Consider the following 16793-nt stretch of genomic DNA (forward strand, 5'->3'; position numbering starts at 1 on the left):
ACTCACTGAGCATAAAGAGCTGTTTTGAAGGATTTGATATTTAGCCAGGTTTCTTGAGGGGTCTGATTATTTCAAAGTGAAACAGCAATACAATATTGGACTCCCAAATTCCTATCCTTTGCTAAAGATGGAAAGACCCTGACCACCTTCAGCATCAACCCTATGTTCATTTATGAATCCGCCCAGCTTTCAACTATCAATGTCTTTTACAACAAGACTGGCATAATAAACTTTATCTACTTGCCTCCTGTAAGTCAGCTATGAATAAACCATGGGAAATGAGTTTTATAAAAGTTTGTGGCTTGCACCCTAAACAATCATACCTCTTTCCCCAATAAAAGAAGCATAACATTTGCAGTTAGAATGTAGCTACAGTTAGCAGTTAAGATGCTTTCTGCAGTCAAAAGACAACTAAAATCCCCAAGCTTTCTGATATTACTACATTTTATTTCTGAAGCTTTTAATTCCATTTGGTTTCATGTTTTCAACATTATTTTATGATATGTATTATGTTTCCTAGTCTATTTTTACATCACTCTGACTTTTTTAAAATTGTACAGCAGTTTATGCAGTATAAAGTAAACATAAAATAAATAAATCTGGTATATCTATAAGCACCAGATTATTTATTTATTAATTTGACCAGTATGGGACAAAATAAGAATTTCCCATAAACAATGAAAACATACCAATGTTGGAGCTTGTTTCACTTCTAGAAGAAGAGAATTCCAGTTGTTTGCTCATGGCAGTAAGCCTCTTAATTCTTAACTTCAAAGTTGTTGCAGTTAAAAAACCTTCACACAAAAAAGGGCTCATCCACACTTACCTTTGCTCCACATTTGTAGGCACAATCCTGGGTTTTCCAGCTCCAAAACTTTCCCCGCGAAAACCACTCTTTGACACTGAATCAAAGCAAACGACATTCCATGGAAATCCTAAATTGCTGTTTGTTCAGATACAGTATGAGAGGGCAAGTTTTCCTGGGGAAAGCAGTGGGGCAAAAAAAAAAAAAGGGGGGGGGGGGAGCTTGCACACAGACTCAGACACATAGAACTGTGCCAAGAAAATGTGTGGTGAAAGGAAAGTGTGGATGAACCAAAATATAGCTTTAAATGACAAGAACTTTGAAGCTTTCAACATATGTGCTTTGATTTCTTTATGAAAAGAACTGGGCCCATTCAACAGCAATGGGTTGAGATTGCTATTTAGTGATGGAGTACAAACTGGTATTTTCAGCAAAGCATGAGAAAGATTCTCGTCTAAATCCCTGGAGCACTGGTGCTAATCATTGCAGATGAGCTAGACATAACCATGGTTTGAACTGTTATCAGATTTTTATTTTTCAACCCAATGCTTTCATGGGTTAAAATGCTTTCATTTGTATCCATTTTAATCCAATTGTAACATTCAAAGCTACTGAGTCTTCCACTTCCTTCTTCTCAACCACAACATGTGAGTACTGATAAACCGTTCCAGAGGTTATTAACACTTAGTGGCTTCATTGTTAGCATAGTAGATGATATTTTGCTGCAGAGTGAAAAATTAGTGGCCTTCCACATAATTTCATATAATGGGGATGAGCACGGGAGTGGATGAGAACTGCTGTCAACAATATCCAGAGTGGAGTAGGTTGCAAACACTTCTATGGTCTTTTGCTGTATGATATCATACAACTTATGCTCTCTCTTAAAGTTTGTTGGTTTTTTTTCTTTTTTTTTCCTTTTTTCGGTAGCTCAAATAATAACTTACATTCCATAATATTATGTCACCTGTTTTACTCAAAATTCTTAAATTATGCTTGATATTTCTAAGGGCAATAAAAATGACAATTGAACTTCAATATGCACACTATGATTCTGTAATCATGAACAAATGCTTCCCCTTTGCAGAATCTCCATCTTAAACAAGCTTACTGTTTACTCCACAGAATATCAGAAAGAAATTAAATGAACAACCAAACTACTGCAACAGAGTTCCTTCTTATGGCATTTTCTGATGATCGTGATGTGCAGGTTTTGCATTCTGTGGTGTTCCTCTTCATTTACTTAACAGCCTTAGTGGGGAATTTTCTCATCGTGACTACTGTGGCCTTAGACCACCACCTACACAGCCCCATGTATTTCTTTTTGACAAGCTTGTCATTTTTAGATGTTTGCTATATCTCTACTACTGTACCCAAATCCATAGCCATTTCACTGACAAACAACAAACTGATTTCTTTCGCTGGATGTGTCACACAGGTCTTCTTAGTGATCACATTTGCTGGAACTGAGATTGCCTTGCTCACAGTCATGGCTTACGACCGTTACATAGCAATCTGCTACCCACTTCAATATAGTCTAATCATGAACTGGGAGGCCTGCATCCAAATGGCAGCTGCTTCCTGGCTGAGCAGCATGGTTAATGCATTATTGGAAACCACGGTCACATTTAGATTAAGCTTCTGCCACTCCAATATTATTGGGCAGTTTTTCTGTGATTTGCCTCAGTTACAAAAGATTTCTTGCAGCGATACTAAAGTTAGTGAAGTTTTGCCATTTGTCATTGGGCTCATTGTGGCCTCCTTTTGTATTGTGTTCATCTTTGTTTCTTATGGCTTCATCTTCTCAGTTGTGCTGAGGATTCCATCAGCTCAAGGCAGGTATAAAGCTTTCTCTACCTGCACTCCACACCTGACAGTCTTTTCTTTATTTATAATAACAGCTGTGTTTTCGACCTTGAGACCTAAATCACTTTCCTCCCCTGCTGTGGACTTGGTTTCTGCTGTATTGTATACAGTGTTGCCACCGGTTCTGAATCCCATCATTTACAGCTTCAGAAACAAGGACATACAGAACGCAGTGTGGCTAATACCTAAAAAAATTAAAAGTCTCATTGCATAACTGAACACAGGCACATTTTTGTAAAAAATACATCTGGAAAGGCCAAATGAAAAACTGAGTTTGTACTTTAAGGGGAAAATCCTAAGCATAAGAAACTGAAATAAAGCAAACCCAACATATGCTAAGTCAGCATAAAGTACATTAGATCCAAATGCTGTTCAGGAGCACAGCTAATGCTGGTTTAGATGACATGAGCCTAGCAGAGGGAAAATAGGCCATTAAAATAGTGTTTGAGTCACAGCATCATTTTTGCTGGCTTAGCTTATGTTGGGCTGTCAGGTCATGTGACTGAGCTGACCATACTTACATTCCAACCAAAGTCCTTTATCTCTAGTCTGTAACCCCCATCTTTAATAATAATAATAATAATAATAATAATAATAATAATAATATATTATTTATACACTGCGCATCTGGCTGGGTTTCCCCAGCCACTCGTTTTGGGTACTTACACCAGCTTAAGATACACAGGGCTTGGCTCAGGCTGTTAGCTTTAGCCTGATGTAATAACATAGATGCACAAAGAGCCTCCTGGCTCATCTGGAGATCTGTGGGATCCTAACCTGACTCATGCAGGTGGATGTTGCTATAAGAGTGCTCCCTAAAAGGATGCATACCAGAACTCCTTCTGGACCAAACAGTATATAGTTAACCTATGGAATGAATGTACACTAAATATGGTGAAGGAAACAACTTACATTTCTTTAAAAAGTCTTAAAGGCAGTATGCCACTGAATTGGAGAAGGCAGTAGGTATTTCTATAATCCTAGTTCAAGTAGCAGAAATTCATTTTGGATACATTTGTGGGCTTTCCCCCTGTGTTTTTCCCCCAGTCTGCAGGGATACTATGATATGCATCCTTGGTATATGTTGACCTTTCTTTAACTCAAACAACATGGCAGAAGGAAACAGAAGTTGTTTATAAGCATTGGTCCCATATTTGAATATCCAAATTATTGCAAATGATATTAATCATTTAATGAAGCATAATGCAGCTGACATTGCAGGTGTTCATAGAAATCTCCTGAATAACATTGAGAATATTTCCTGTACTGTGTTGACTTCGTCCTTCTCATTCATACCATTGTGTTAAATTTCTACTTTTCTGGTTCCCTGATTTTTGTTTTTTTCTTTCACTTATGAGAAGGCACAGCATTTTTTCTTCTGAATTGTTTGTATTAAATATTGCAAATATTAAATATTCATTGGCAATGTAATCACCACGTTTCATCAATAAATAGGCTGAATGATAACATATTTATTATTTGCAGTTTATTTAACAAGTCCCTTCTATTTTATTTTTTTGTTTGAATAGCCAGGGTCTTTTTTTCTGTTTTGATTTGCTTTAGCAAACCTGGGTTTGTCACTCAGTGAACACTTGACATGGAGCTTGAGGCAATCTCAGCTCTGTGAAAAGTCTACCATCTATTACACCAAAGAATGATTCAACATAAGGTATCATGATGACCACTATCTTGTTGTCGTTTAGTCATTTAGTTGTGTCTGACTCTCGTGACCCCACAGACCAGAGCACGCCAGGCACTCCTGTCTTGCCTCCCGCAGTTTGGTCAAATTCATGAGCTTCGAGAACACTATTCAGTATGGATTAAGGCTTGTATTGAGACCTATCACTTGTCCACACTTCCACCTGTCCCGTGCCTAGGAAGCATGAGTTCAAGTGGTTTTCCACTTGTCCTTTGCTTTCTAAGCATGGGCCTGTGGGGAAAAGCAGTGGGACAAGTGGAAGACTGGGGGGGGGGGGAGGCATACATTAATAATTCTCATATAATTGAAAGGGTAGCAGTGGGAAGCAGTGGGAGAGCTTTCTAGCAGTGGTGTCACTCAGACCCCATCCTTTGCAGAGTTTGTGTCAGGAATGAGGCAGCTCCTAGTGAAAGTCCACAGCCTGCTGCAGAACAGAGAGAGTTAGATCTGCAGCAGGCTGAACAGTGCCCAGTGCAACTCACACAGGCATTGGAATGCCGATTGCCAAGGGAACAACGGAGAGCGAGCCAGAACATAGCCAAAGCTCTCTGGAAGATCAGTTAGGCGCAAACAGGCAAGGAGATAGTTTGTCGGAACAGGAAGAGGTTGGAGCTAAGACAATTAGTCCAAAAAGCTGGTGAATGGAAGGGTTGTTAGACAGGAAGCAAAACAAGAGTTGTGAGAGTCGTAAGTTCAATATCTTCTGTAGATCTCGGAAGGACTCTTTAGAAGGGTCATCTTGAGTAATGATGCTGGAGGCTTTGTTAGAGCCGTCCGGAGCTATCTGTTGATTTTTTAAATTTTTTTTGCAATAAATCCTGTGCTTACTGTGTTATCAAGCTGGGAACCTGGACTCCTGACAGTTTGTTATCTCCCCTATAATTAACAGTCACTAATCATTATCATTTCTTCTCATCTCCTGTGGCTTTCCAGAAGAAAAATCGACAAGAAAGCCTATAAAAACTCCTATACCATTGAGATCTAGGAGTTGTGCTCCGGGCTCTCTCTGTTTTTGTTTTTGTTTTGTTTGAGAACAAACTGAGAACAGAGTGTCTGTCTGTCTTTTTTATGTTATAGTTGAGACATGACAATTCAAGTACTAGTATTCTGTTACCATTATCTTCAGGAAGCCTATTGACAGAATAAGCCATCATAAACTGTAGCCTGTTCCATGTAACAAGCTGCTGCTATAGAAGGACACAGGAGAGTTTGTGTCTAGAGACAAGCCTTGCTGTCAAAATGGTGAGACCAGTGGTGCTGATGCTTCTGCTGTCTCACATGATATTCAATGTTGATACCATGAAGTGCCATATGAACGATCCTCTCCATATTCCACATGAGTGGTATCAATCAGGTAGCCTTCTCATTGGTGGAATTGCTTCTCAGATAATTTACATTTCTTCAGATGTTCTCTTCAGCAAACACCCTTCCCAGGATGAGTTTGATGTTCAACTGTGAGTAATGCAAGAAATAGACTTCTCAAACAATGTATGAGGTGAATTGCAGCAAATGAGTTTAGAGGGACAGGGAATGCACACAACCTCCTTTCCTGACCACCATGTATATTATGAAAAGGTCCAATGTGGGCCTGTTAGCATGTTTGTCTGATATATTTGAAAGCCTCTTTGGGATCAAGATCCCTTACTTTTACTTTTCAGGAAAACACACTTGCAAGCCCCCTTCAGATCATCATGCTAAATATATAAATGTCAGTGCTGAAGTGGTTGCACACCCAGCCTCCTTTGGAGAAGCGACACCTCGTTCACACACCAACATACTTTCATGCTTATGTGTCTAGCCTGAATGCCCAAAGAGGGCTCCTATCTTTCTCAATCACTGACTTTTTAATTCTTCTGTTGTCCTCACTTCTTCACAGTATATCCACATTTCCTCCTCCCTTGATGAAAAACTCTTCCTGCCTTGGAATCAGAGGGTCATGTTTTCTTTACATATACCACATTTGCATATAGGCAGGCATAATATTTATAAGGTATCATAACTCTAAAAAGAATATCAGAAATTAAAGCCTAAATAAATAAGTAAGCAGAAAGCCTCGTGTTTGAAAATGTTGCCTGCAACATGCAACATGTGGACATGAGGAAAATCAGACATGAAGATAGCAAAGCTGATGGAATAAGTTATATAGAAAGTAGTGAACTTAGATTTTAAAAGGAAAGAAACTAAGCACTTGTCCACACCAGAACAAAATTGTGGATATTTCCTTCCATTAAATGTCCATGTCTCTGTGTTTATCTCGAACATTTTGCACTTTGCAAGGATTTTAAAGACCCACAGTAAAAGAGGGAAAGGTCTGGGACAGCACTTAGATGTGGAGGTCATCATATGGATTCCCTTATACTAATAGGGAGACAGGCTGGTGCAAACCCAGATTTTTCTCCACTTTGGATAAACATGAAAAAGATGTTTGAAAACACTGATGGGTGTCAGATCAGGAGACTAGCTTAAGTAGAAAAAGATGAGAAGTATTTTGTTTGTTTTTCCTTCTCCCTTAAATGGCCCTCGCTAGGAATGACAGTATAGTATAATTTACTTCAGAAAAGTATAGTTTTATGCATTTTCTTTTAAATAGAGCACAAACCAATAGTGGACACAGTATTCATTGTAGTTGTTTAAAGCAGCAAATCAATAGAAAGCCAAATAAATCACCATATATATCTGGTTGAGTAGAGGAGAGCTCTCTCTCAGGGCATTTCCATGGTGGGTGGATTGGAAATAGTCACTGATGATGCACATTGTTTGCATATAAAAGGTACAATCCTAGGCAGCACCACTTGAAAGCTTATCAGGTAACAAAGCTCACAGAAATCATTTTCTAACACCTTGGAGGATCACCTCTAGGTAGAGAAGGCAAACCAAAGCTCTGATTCATAAAAGAAAGCACCATACGTTCATTGCGACTAAATAATTCAATGCAGCTTTTAAGTTGTACTTCACCAATTCTCTCAGTGTTGCACTGCTCTACCATCCATCTTGTTATCATTTGATCTTTCTTCCTCTGATCACCTTTTTGATTTTTTCTCTGACGTTTACTCTCCTCCCATTTAACTCTAACAAATTTATGACATTTGTGTGTATAGACTTGTCTTAATGAAATGTAGTGTGGGCCATCGCAGTGCGAAAGTGATTCATATGAATTGTAGAATCCTCTTGTGAAAGAGAATGTAACTCCATTTGCAGAGTGGTGGCAAAGTTATACCAGCACATCCTAGCCTTGGCGTTTGCTGTGAATGAGATCAATGAGAATCCAAAGATCTTGCATAATATCACGCTTGGTTTCCACATCTATGACAGCTATTACAGCCTGATGATGACTTATCGTACCACTCTGGACCTGCTTTTCAATTTGCATAGATTTCCCCCCAACTACAGGTGTGACTTGCCCAAAAACCTGATGGCTGTCATTGGTAGCCTTGGCTCAGACATCTCCTTTCACATATCAGACATATTAGGTCTCTACAAGATTCCACAGGTAGGATTTGTGCATGGAGATTGGGGGGCTTTAAAAGACCATACAGAAAGAGAGGCGTGGTTCACAGAAAAACAAAATATTGTGTGATGATTATAGAACATATCCTGATGAGGCATGTCTTCAGACAGACTAGGAAAACAGGTGCCATGGAATAGAATCTGACATCTTGGAAGTCTTCCTTCTTACCCCCCCCCCCCCATAAATTGTACCCCACAGTCTGATTTTATGCTATTGCAATAGCTGCTGTTATTTAAAGTTGCTTTATTTTACAGTGATAGTGCATTGTTTTCATGGAAATTCTTTTACATTCAAAGCAGTCCCATGCACATCTCTACTAATGCATGGCTCGTGATGGGGAAGAAAATTTGTTGATTTGTATTTAACAGCAAATTTACCTAATGTGCACTTTCTGAAACCATATGCAAACTGAAACACAGTCATCTTTTGAAATTTGCACATCTGCAAGTTTTGCAATGCAGTTCTTCAGCAAAGTAATGTGTTCAAATATGCCTACGCTAGAGCAAAGTGCACACATACAAATGCATATATTACTGAAAGTTGCTTACAAAAATGATTACGTAATTAAAGGGAATTTGCTTTTAAAAAATTGGATATATTAGGCAACATTGCATACAAAAATGTGCATATTAGAGAAGTCACTAAATTGCTGGTGAATTTTCATGCAGACTATTTTTTAAAAAAATCTGGTGTGGAAATGTGAAGAACTGATATTAAAAGTGGAAAAATTAGAAATTGAAACTGACAGGTTTTCCATCACAAAGGCACCACTGAAATAAAAACATTTTAAATTTTTTTTTATAGCTGACATATGGCTCCTTTGCCCCAGTGAAAAGTGATACAATGCAACTATCTTCCTTTTACCGCATGATTCCAAATGAATCTCATCAGTACCTGGGGATTCTCCGATTACTTCAGCATTTTGGATGGATGTGGGTTGGGCTATTTGCTGTGAATGATGATAGTGGAGAACAGTTCTTGCAGGTGTTGGAACCAATGCTTTCTCAGAATGGCATCTGTTCAGCCTTTGCAGAAAGAATTCCAAAGCAAGCATCTTGGCATACAGGAAACCAAATGAACACTATGGCCTTCAATATTAACCAACATTTGATAAATAGCACAGCTAATACATTGATTGTCTATGGAGAAACTATGATCATTTCATGGTTAATTCTTATAGCAGATCTTGTATATAAAGAAAATATGCTGTCTTGGAGAAAGGTGTGGATCATGACAGCCCAGATCGATGTTGCATTAACAAGCATTCAAGCCCAAGCAAATTTGCAAGTGTTCCAAGGTGCTATTTTGTTCACAGCGCACTCACACGAGCTTCCAAGCTTTAAGGAATTTCTTCAGAATATAAAACTTTGCAGGACACAAGAAAACAGCTTTTTCAAGGACTTCTGTGAGCAAATATTTGGCTGCTCATTTCCAAATTCCCAGGATCTGATGGAGGATGGTAGTGAATGTACAGGGGAGGAAAGGCTAGAAAGTCTTCCTGGATCTCTCTTTGAAATAGCTGTGACTGGCCACAGCTACAGCATCTATAATGCTGTTTATGCTGTGATGCATTCTTTCCATGCAATGTATTCATCTAGATCCATTCACAGAATAAAAAGAAAGAAGAGAAGTCTTCAAGATTTTGGGGCTTGGGAGGTAGCATTTCTACAATGAATTTACTGCTGGTTGCATTCAGTGATAATCCTATGCAGAGTAGACCCATTCAAATTAATAGACATGACTAGTTTAAAGGTAAAGGTAAAGGGACCCCTGACAGTTAAGCCCAGTAACAGTAGACTTTGGGGTTGCGGTGCTCATCTTGCTTTACTGGCCGAGGAAGCCAGCGTTTGTCCACAGACAGTTTTTCCGGGTCATGTGGCCAGCATGACTAAGCTGTTTCTGGCGAAACAGAACACAGAAACCAGCACACGGAAACACTGTTTACCTTCCTGCTGGAGCAGTTCCTATTTATCTACTTGCACTTTGGGGCATGCTTTGAACTGCTAGGTTGGCAAGAGCTGGGACCGAGCAACGGGAGCTCACTCTGTCACAGGGATTCGAACCGCCGACCTGATCGGCAAGCCCAAGAAACTCAGTGGTTTAGACCACAGCACCACCCACATCCCTATGACTATGTTTATGACTGGTTTAGGTACATTCATTTCAATAGGTCTACTCTGTGTGAAGCTTAATTGGAGACAACCATTTGTTATCAAGAAAATCTCAATACAAAGTGAGATAATATCAAACACCCAATATCCTGTTGATCTGTGAATAACTGGTGAAATGGTGGTGTGCACATTATTTTTTGATAAACAGTTATGGTTTCCCATTTTGTCTTCCTGTAATTCCATTATAAAGTATATACTCCAATCTTATGCTTAAACATAGGAAAGTGCCAGTAGTGGTCAGTGGAGATGAAGAGGTGTTGCTCACTTGCCTTCCATAAAGCAAGTTCCACTGCTACATACTAAGATGGGGAGGCTCGAGGCATGGTGAGATTAATGTTATGTGTGCACAGTGCCAATCCAACACTCCTGCCACCATGCTTGCCTCATGTTGAGCTCCTCTCACCTTGCTCCTCCCCTTTTCCACCTGGGTAAGCAGCAGCAGCACTTGCAAACCATGCCACCCAACCTGCACCACCCCAATGACCTTTACTAGAAACTTAGCACCACTTGGGGAGATAGAGTATATAAGTTCAAGTAATAAGTGTACATTTCCCATCTTCCGCTATTGCAGAACAGCTGTTGCTGTTGTTTAGGCTGCACTTACATAAAACTTCAAACAACTGTAATCAATGAAAACATTGTAAAACCCAGCATGGAGGTTTCAAAAATATTCCAAATGGCCTTTTCCATTCTTGCTCCATAGCTGAAGATTGCTCATTCAGGAAGCTTCACCTGCCACCCACTTTATTTTTCTTCTCGTACTAAAATACATTTTAATTTGCTCATATATTTTAGAGTCACCTTATAGAACAAGGATGGGAAACCTGTGCCCCTCTGAGTGCTGTTGGACTGTAACACCCAACTAGAGTCATTGCAGTCAAAGTTGAATGTTGTCCACCACTGTTTTAGACTAGTTGAGATAATATGTGTCTTTTTATTTTGGTCTTATGTTGCTGCTGCTTTTACTAAGGTTTAGGGTAATAGGATTCAAGTTTTTTGTTGTTTGGAATATTCTTGCTTTCATCCTCTTAGAGGCTCTGTATAAAGTTTCTTTAATGCAAAGACACCAAACATATAGGTTATTACCCCTTTGTTTCATTTTTACCCATTTCAACTAGCTCCACCCATTTCTTCAAGGCGTTGTGTTTAATAATTCTGCAGAAGAAATTGTGTCCTTTAATGATAAAAAGGAAATGGAAGCTGACCTTGACATAGTGAACCTAGTGATTTCCCCAAATAACTCATTCCTTAGAGTGAAAATTGGAAAGTTTGAACACAAAGCTCCAATGGAAGATAAACTTGTCATCAATGAAGATATAATTGTGTGGCATGGAAGCTTTAACCAGGTATGAGTTTTGAGGTGCTTTGGGGAGCTACTTTCCATTCTCCATATGGGTGTACCAATGTTTGAGACTATCCTTTGTTGAATAACAAGATCCATGTAATGAATGATAATTTGTCTTGATAAATCCAGTGCCTTGTACTGCATCCAGAAACAAAAAAAAGGTAAAGGTAAAGGGCCCCTGACAGTTAAGTCCAGTTGCAAACAACTCTGAGGTTGTAGCGCTCATCTCGCTTTACAGGCCAAGGGAGCTGACGTTTGTCCACTCCGCAGACAGTTTTTTTCCAGGTCATGTGGCCAGCATGACTAAGCCGCTTCTGGTGCAATGGAACACCGAAACCAGAACAGTGCAGGGAAACGCTGTTTACCTTTCCGCAGGAGCCATACCTATTTATCTACTTGCACTTTTTGGCATATTTTGAACTCATAGGTTGGCAGGAGCTGGGACTGAGCAACAGGAGCTCACCCCATTGCGAAGATTTGAATCGCTGACCTTTTGATCAGCAAGCCCAAGAGGCTCAGTGGTTTAGACCACAGTGCCACTCACATCCCTTCTTAGAAACTAAGGAGAGGTGTAAAAAAAGAAAGAAAGCTGAATATATCAATCTCTGCATGGAAGCAGTTGTTTCCTCCAGTCAGAAAATGGGGCATCTGGAAGTTCTGCTGTGGTGAGCCAAATACAGAGATGAGAGGAATGCACACACACTGGCATCTGGGAGCTTGGTCATGGGTCTATAGGTCTATACTGTTGGTGAGCGGCACCCTTGGGAAAGGCTGACTCCTCTTCCCAGGCTCTGAGGCCTCTCTCTGGTGGTCTGCCCCTGGCTGGTCTTCGGTCAGTCCAGGGAGACCGGTGATAAGCGACACCTCCCTTTTGAGAGATGCACACTCACTTTCCCCTTGCATCTCAGCAGAAGAAAGAAACAGTCTGAAAGTAGTCTAACATCCTACTTTATTCACAGACTGTACACTGTACATGAAGCTAGTACAAATCATGTCTGCTCACTCAGCAGCCTCCGTACAACTCACTCCTTCCTCCTTTGCAGCAACCAAAGGAAGGTCTCAAGTTACACTGAGAACACAACCCTGAGAACAGTGTAGGACATCCTGTCTCACGCTCAGTAACATCAGAAGTATCACATGATGTAAACAATGTGCTGCTACTCTATTTTTTTTTCAGAATAATTTTTTATTAACCGACCAATCACATCAAATCAAACCAAATTACATAAATTCCAAATTACACAGCCAAATTATAATTTTTTGTTGGGGGTACCCATACTTCAATTTCCGAAGGGGATCCAATCAACTTCTTACTTCTTGCTGCTGTTTTAATGTCCACAAATCTAACCTTATGATGTTCACAGTACTATCCAGTCCTTTCTTATTGTTTTTCCACATCTCTTGTTGTTATTTTCATATATTTTTCCTTTCTCTTTGTGACCTCTGAAAGTTTCCACAAGCTGGTTAGAACAGTTTGTAATCCTGCATGGATATTATTATTTTTTATCCAGTAGCCATATCCAGACATTTTCCATATAACATCACTTCCATACATCAAAACAGTCTTAGCGTCATTAATCTTCACCAATCTGCCTCCTTTCTCAGAAGGAGATTCACCAGGAATGCAGTCTGACAAGTCCGTTCCTCCTGCCGGCTATAAATCCTTTGGCAAGATGGCGACTCCGAATTAATTGCTGTGCCATTCCAAAAGCTCATATTGCTTCTCGATCTCCATAAAGCATACTTTTGGTTAAAGTTTATCTCCACACAGACATTAATCATCCTGCTTGGGTCAGTTCAACCGACGATTCTAATGAGGAGGGGTTCTTGTAAATCACATAGAAGGAAAGTAAAAAAGCTCCCCCCCCCATTCAGTCCCATTGTCAACATACCCAGCCTTTGGTGTATCTTCATCGTAAAATATTCCCGTTTCTCCATCCCGTCGTCTTCTTTCACAGAGGTCACTTAAGTTAGCAGACTTCACTCCCCTTCTTCACTTGAAATATGTGCATTTGCTTCTTTTGTAATTAATTATTCCAAATTGCTGCAACTAGTGCGCGATCAGAGACAGCGTCCAGGAGAGCCGAGGTCCACACGGGGGCATTCTGCCTAGGGCCCTCACCCCCTTCTTTCGAATTAGGGGGTGATTTATGGGCACAGCAGGCAAGGGCAGTGTTCCCCATTTCCTTGGGGCAACAAGGGAGGCTGCCTACTTCCATAACAGCCTCTTAATTACCCCGTGTGGGTCGGAGAGATGGTATTGTCGGCCATCTTCCAATGCGCCCCCTAGTGGCCCCCCCCGAAGACAGCTACTCTAGGTTATGGGCCCATATGCTGGATATGTAACATTCTTAAGATGCAGGTGCCCAGAGTCATGGGGCACCAGGAACTAGAAGGCCTCTCTACTCACCAGAAGGGAGTGACAAGACTCCAGTTCTATACTATACCCTTTGCCATTGTCAATATATTTGACCGAAGGTTGAGGTTTTAGGTTATGCACTTCTCATATTAGTAATAAAATGTAGCCCCATTTTAACCCATTTCATTTGTCTCAACTCTTTATCCCTGAGTCTAGTCACAATAATTGCCTTGTATTTGGCAAGACTGTGGATACGTATAAGAAAACATATTTAAGGGCCAAATCTTGTCTTTCTAGCATCTATAGTCATGCCTGTTTCTATACAATAATGCACTAAAACAAGTAATTTATCTTCTCTGGAAACATAACTATTGGGCTCAGTAGTGTACTATGTAATAATGTTCAATATAATTTGATTTTTCTGAGTCAACAGCTTTCTCATTTTGATTTTTTTAAAAAAGGTGATTATTTTTCTCTCATTGATTCCATCATATTCCTTGCTTTGCTGATAGGTGCTGCCTATTTCTTTGTGTTGTGACTCCTGCCACCCTGGTTATCAGAAGAAGAAAAGAGAAGGGGTGAAGTTTTGTTGCTATGATTGTGTTCCATGCCCAGATGGAGAGATTTCAAACCAAAAGGGTTAGTGGTACCAACATTTGCTGCACATACCACCAATTTATCTAACAGACCATTGAATGGTTGTAAGTACTTGGTGAGGGTGTTAAGTTTGTGCCATCTTTCCAAGGTGTTACAACAAGTTTACTCCACCTCGAAACTGGTTCATCAATCTGAGTACTTGCTTCAAACGTAGTCTTTGTCAATGAAAGCATTTTACGCATTTATCTGTAGGTCATCAAATGATAAGAGAATTCATGTGGTACATTGATGTGTGAATCAGACTTTATCTGACAATATTATTGGGAAATCTAGAATTCCATGATTAACTGTAATTGACCAACCCAGACAATTAGTCAAGAATCATGTATTGCCGTCACAGACTACCATATTTTTTGCTCTATAAGACTCACTTTTTCCTTCCTAAAAAGTAAGGGGAAATGTGTGTGCCTCTTATAGAGTGAATGCAGGCTGCACAGCTATCCCAGAAGCCAGAACAGCAAGAGCGATTGCTGCTTTCACTGCTCAGCGATCCCTCTTGCTGTTCTGGCTTCTGAGATTCAGAATATTTTTTTTCCTTGTTTTCCTCCTTCAAAAACTAGGTGCGTCTTGTGGTCTGATGCGTCTTATAGAGCGAAAAATACGGTATATTGTCAATGTGTGTAGAAAGAGAAATCACTCCAACATAATGAAAACAAGGCAAATTGTCATGAGTGTCTCCAGCTTAGAATCCATAAATGGCAAACCGCGCAACTGCTTCTATCTGCATTCTACAAATACCTTAGAAACCCTGCTTAGAATGTCCTGCAACAATGAATACATGCAAAATTATGTGTGTGTTGTCACCCTATGTATTTATTTATTTATTTATTGCAGAATATTTTTAGCCTGCCCTAAATCCATCTCAGAATGGATTGCAGCAATTAAAATAACAGTAATAACTCAAATTAATTAAATAAGAGTGTGTAAAGAAAATTAAAAACTATAGCAAAAAACCTAGCAGCAGACTTATTTATTTATTTATTTATTTATTTATTTTAGAGTTGCTGTTCTTGCTCAAGGCAGCATTCAATACATGAAAGACAAAAATGCACTTGAAGATTTGCTAAAACACAAAGTAAAGTGTTAAATGTGCATTAATCAGTATAAAGAACTAGCATAAAAATAATATTAGTCAATCACTTCTAAGAATGATAATAATAATCACTACATACTGTTATTCATAAGCTTTCTGGACTATAGGTTGGTAGAGCATAAGACTCTTAGGTAGAATATATACACATATAAAAAACGTTGTGAAAATATATATTTTTTAAAAAAAAGTTTTGAAAAATAAATTAAATTTAGCATAGTTCACTGTCGCCATTTAGTGTCCCATGTGTATATTGCACTTTACAACACATTTAAAACATTTTATCTGCAACTGTATAGATGAGTCCCCAATCTTCAAATTGTGGGTTTGAGCCCCACATTGGGCAAAATATTTTTGTATTACAGGGGGTTGGACTAGATGACCCTTGGGTCCATTTCAACTTTAAAATTCTATGATTCTATGTTTAATATAAAAATGTCTTCTCACATAACCAATTCTGTACATGGAATGAAAAGCTAGAACTCTCTGCGAGCAGCAAATCCACATCAGAAGTAATTGTGATATTTTCCCCAAAGGTCTTACATGAGTTGGCACTAAAATATTTTTCTACCCCCCAGACATGGACAATTGTTTCAGATGCCCAGAAAATCAGTACCCAAGCAAAGGCCAAGATCGATGCATTCCCAGAGCTGTGAGCTTTCTGTCATATGAAGAACCATTAGGGATTAGTTTAGCTTCACTCTCAGCTATGCTTTCCCTGATCACAGTTTTGGTGCTAGGAACTTTTATTAAGCACAAAGAGACCCCCATAGTCAAAGCCAACAACCGGGATGTCACCTATACTCTTCTGATCTCTCTCCTGCTTTGCTTTCTCTGTTCTTTCTTATTTCTCGGAAAACCAAAGAAGGTGACCTGTCTTCTACAACAATCAGCTTTTGGCATCATCTTCACAGTGGCTGTTTCTTCTGTGTTGGCCAAAACCATCATTGTGGTTTTGGCTTTCAAGGCCACCAAGCCAGGATCCAGCATGAGGAAATGGGTGGGGAAAACAATGACAGGTTCAATTGTTCTTTCCTGCTCCCTTGTTCAAGGAGTCATTAGTGCAGTGTGGCTAGGAATCTCTCCCCCCTTTCCAGATGTTGACATGCAGTCACTAGCAGGAAAGATCATCATAAAATGTAATGAAGGATATGTCAACATGTTTTACATTGTCATGGGCTATATGGGACTTCTGTCTGTTATAAGCTTCACTGTGGCTTTCCTAGCCAGGAAGTTGCCAGATAGTTTTAATGAAGCCAAGTTCATCACTTTTAGTATGCTAGTGTTTTGCAGTGT

General features: G+C 39.5%; 1 protein-coding gene across 1 annotated transcript; it reads left to right on the plus strand.

The window, feature by feature from the left end:
* Positions 1–1946: 1946 nt before the first annotated feature.
* On the plus strand, positions 1947–2882 carry LOC310663405 (olfactory receptor 14A16-like; the record flags this gene model as incomplete). Its single annotated transcript, XM_083411224.1, has 1 exon — positions 1947–2882. One exon carries the CDS (start codon positions 1947–1949, stop codon positions 2880–2882), a length of 936 nt encoding a protein of 311 aa, XP_083267350.1.
* Positions 2883–16793: the final 13911 nt, after the last annotated feature.

This window comes from Podarcis tiliguerta, assembly GCF_965153285.1.
Source record: "Podarcis tiliguerta genome assembly, chromosome: 13".
Classification (NCBI taxonomy): Eukaryota; Metazoa; Chordata; class Lepidosauria; order Squamata; family Lacertidae; genus Podarcis; species Podarcis tiliguerta.